The following is a 3,101-nucleotide window of genomic DNA, read 5'->3' as shown; positions in this document are numbered from 1 at the left end:
TTTGAAGGTTCTCTTTCGCTTGCTTCCTTGGCTAATAATTCTAACCTTGAGGTATTCCAGCTCATTGACAACTATAATTGTCTGGAAGTAAATACAGAAGAGCCCACTTGGTTTCCTTCATTTCAGCTGAAAAAGTTTGGTTTATCAAACTGTGTGCTCAACAAAGACGCAAATGGTGTGATTCCCAGCTTTTTGAAAGAACAACATGACTTGGCCAGCGTTCAATTCAGCCACAATGGAATGACCGGAAATTTTCCAAATTGGATATTGGTCAACAATGTAAATCTAGCACGGTTCGAACTCACAGGCAACAATTTGTCAGGTGCTTTTGATTTGCCGTCCAATTTGAATCTTGTCAGCATGCAGTGGTTCGATGTGTCTGCAAATGTTATTGAAGGAGAGCTTCCACCATGGATTGGTTCTATCCTCCCGAATTTGGCATATTTGAACCTATCAAACAACTTATTAGAAGGTAGAATCCCTCCCTCAATGGGCTATATGAAAGTACTGGCAATATTGGACTTGTCAAATAATGGCTTCTCGGGAGAGATACCAGAAACACTCGCTAAAGATTGCTTGTCACTTTCTACGTTGAAACTGTCGGGCAACAATTTGCAAGGCCAAATGCTCCCGAGGTTTACTAACTTGAGAAAGTTAAAATTTTTGTATCTGGATAGCAATCGCTTTACAGGGGACATAACACCTGGTTTATTAAATAGCTCCATATTAAGGGTTTTGGATGTTAGTCATAATTTCCTATCTGGAACACTTCCCAATTGGATTGGAGATCTTCAGCTCTTGTCTGGGCTTATGCTCTCGGGTAATTTATTGAGAGGTCCTTTACCATTCAACTTCTGCAACTTAATACGTCTCAGGCGTTTAGACCTTTCAAGTAACAACCTTGGGCCGGATATACCTCCATGTACCAAGGTTACATTTATGAAGTACTTGCATTTAACAAATGACAAGCTTGCTGGGCATTTTCCTGAGTTTCTTTTTGGAGCTTCATCAATTGTCACACTGGATCTAAGATACAATGCATTATCAGGTGAGATACCTAGCTGGATTAGTTCACTTCAGACCTTGAAGGTTCTTCTATTGCAAGGAAACAATTTTGAAGGTTCAATCCCTCTGGATGTATGCCTGTTGAAGAATATGAGCATGTTGGATCTATCTAATAATAATCTTTCTGGAAAAATTCCTTCTTGTTTGAAAGATTTGACATTTGGAGAGTATGGGTTATCTAGTCGGTCTTTTCTCTTAAGAAGATGGGTTGAGTATTGGGAACTACACGACTATAAGGTCAAATTCAGTTTCACGTATTGGTACCATGAAGGTGACATATTTGGTAATATGGATGTGTTAGAAGAAGTAAACTTCGTGACAAAGAGGAGGTTGGAATCTTATAAGGGTAACATTCTAAAACTCATGTCGGGAATGGATCTCTCTCAAAACAATTTGATTGGCTTTATTCCTCCAGAGGTCGGTTACTTGAGTGAACTTATAGCATTGAACCTATCACACAACCATTTGATGGGACCTATCCCGAAAACATTTTCCAATTTATTTTTTTTTTTTTTTTTTTTTTTTTTTTTTTTTTTTTTTTTTTTTTTTTTTTTTTTTTTTTTTTTTTTTTTTTTTTTTTTTTTTTTTTTTTTTTATTTTTTTTAATTTTTTTTGTTTTGTTTTTTGGGTGGGGGGGGGGGGGGGGGGGGGGGGGGGGGGGGGGGGGCGGCGGGGGGTGGGGGGGGGGGGGGGGGGGGGGGGCGGGGGGGGGGGGGGGGGGGGGGGGCCCGGGGGGGGGGGGGGGGGGGGGGGGGGGGGGGGGGGGGGGGGGGGGGGGGGGGGGGGGGGTAAAATATTTTCCGGGAGAATATTTTCCGCCAAACGAACGGAGCCTTAAAGAATGTAGAGAGCTTGGACCTGTCCTACAACAGATTAACCGGTTCCATCCCTCCACAACTAACAGAGCTCTACGCGCTATCAGATTTTAGTGTGGCTCACAACAACTTGTCAGGTAGGACACCAGATCAAAAAAACCAATTTGGAACTTTCGGTGAAGCAAGTTATAAAGGTAACCCTCTTCTTTGTGGACCGCCATTAACAAGCTGTGATGGATCAAATCAGGAGCCGGGAACACTGCCATCTTTTAATCATACCGGGGAGGATGACTCTTGGAGAGAAGCCTTCTTGTGGAGTTTTGCAGGATCATATGTGGTGGCGTTTTTTGGAGTGGTTCTTTTTCTCTACATAAACTCGTACTATCAGCATGTGTTGTTCGAGCTTGTTCATAAGCTTATCCCATCCTTTCCCGGGTAGAGATTGTTCTTCTTAGAATTTTGTATTGGAAAAATATGATGAAACAGTGGAGAACCTTTTTTAATAAGATTGTAAGCATTTGAGTCTTAATTATGCCTTTTGAACGCTTGATATTCCTTGTACTGCTAATATGAATATTGGGAGATTTGATTTGGTTGAAAATTGGTAGAGGATAGTTTAGTTCACAACCAAAATGAATTCAGCATTCACAATTTTTTGTAAATATTAATCAAAACAAGAAATATCTGATAGCTACTGTTGATACATAAATTTTAGTAACACGATTAGTTAATCATTGATTGCATCAAAATATCAATATCGCACTTACATTTTACGTTTAGCATTAGAGCATATTTGCAAGATATTTAGTCAAATGGGTCGTGCTTGGTCAAAGGAAAGAAAATCTTGAAGAAGGAAAACGGATCAAGTCTGAAGAAGTGAGGCAAGAGGATCAAGAAAGGGATGATATCTTCCGTGATCGCTCATGGGTACTGATCTTCTCTCTAATTGATCTCACGCCCACTCAAAGCAATTCATTCCTCCTACCAATCAGCCATACATTTGGCACATGATTCCTGGCCAAAAGATAAGACTACCAGTAGACAAATCTCACCAAAATCGGCAAGACAACTCGGTGAAGAGCCTCACGATGGAATTGGTGGAGTCCATATTCCTTATCTTATTGCCTAGTGAGGAAAGTCTGACATTGGGATGGAATCCTTGGCAGGTGTAGAAATCTTTCAGCTTGACACATGGAACCCCTCTATCTTTGGAAAGAGACC

The 3,101-nt window shown here is 40.8% G+C and overlaps 1 protein-coding gene across 1 annotated transcript; it reads left to right on the top strand.

The window, feature by feature from the left end:
• The first annotated feature begins 240 nt into the window (after window positions 1-240).
• LOC115680522 (receptor-like protein 13) lies at window positions 241-2,319 on the top strand. Its single transcript, XM_056315775.1, has 2 exons — window positions 241-1,506; window positions 1,906-2,319. Exons 1-2 carry the CDS (start codon window positions 241-243, stop codon window positions 2,317-2,319), a joined length of 1,680 nt encoding a protein of 559 aa, XP_056171750.1.
• The last annotated feature ends 782 nt before the right edge of the window (window positions 2,320-3,101 follow it).

Source organism: Syzygium oleosum, unplaced genomic scaffold (genome assembly GCF_021117445.2).
Source record: "Syzygium oleosum isolate NSW1041296 unplaced genomic scaffold, Sole_v2.1 Sole_v2.11, whole genome shotgun sequence".
NCBI lineage: Eukaryota > Viridiplantae > Streptophyta > Magnoliopsida > Myrtales > Myrtaceae > Syzygium > Syzygium oleosum.
Note: the sequence above shows the minus strand (reverse complement) of the source record. Positions and strands in the feature narration are given on the sequence as shown.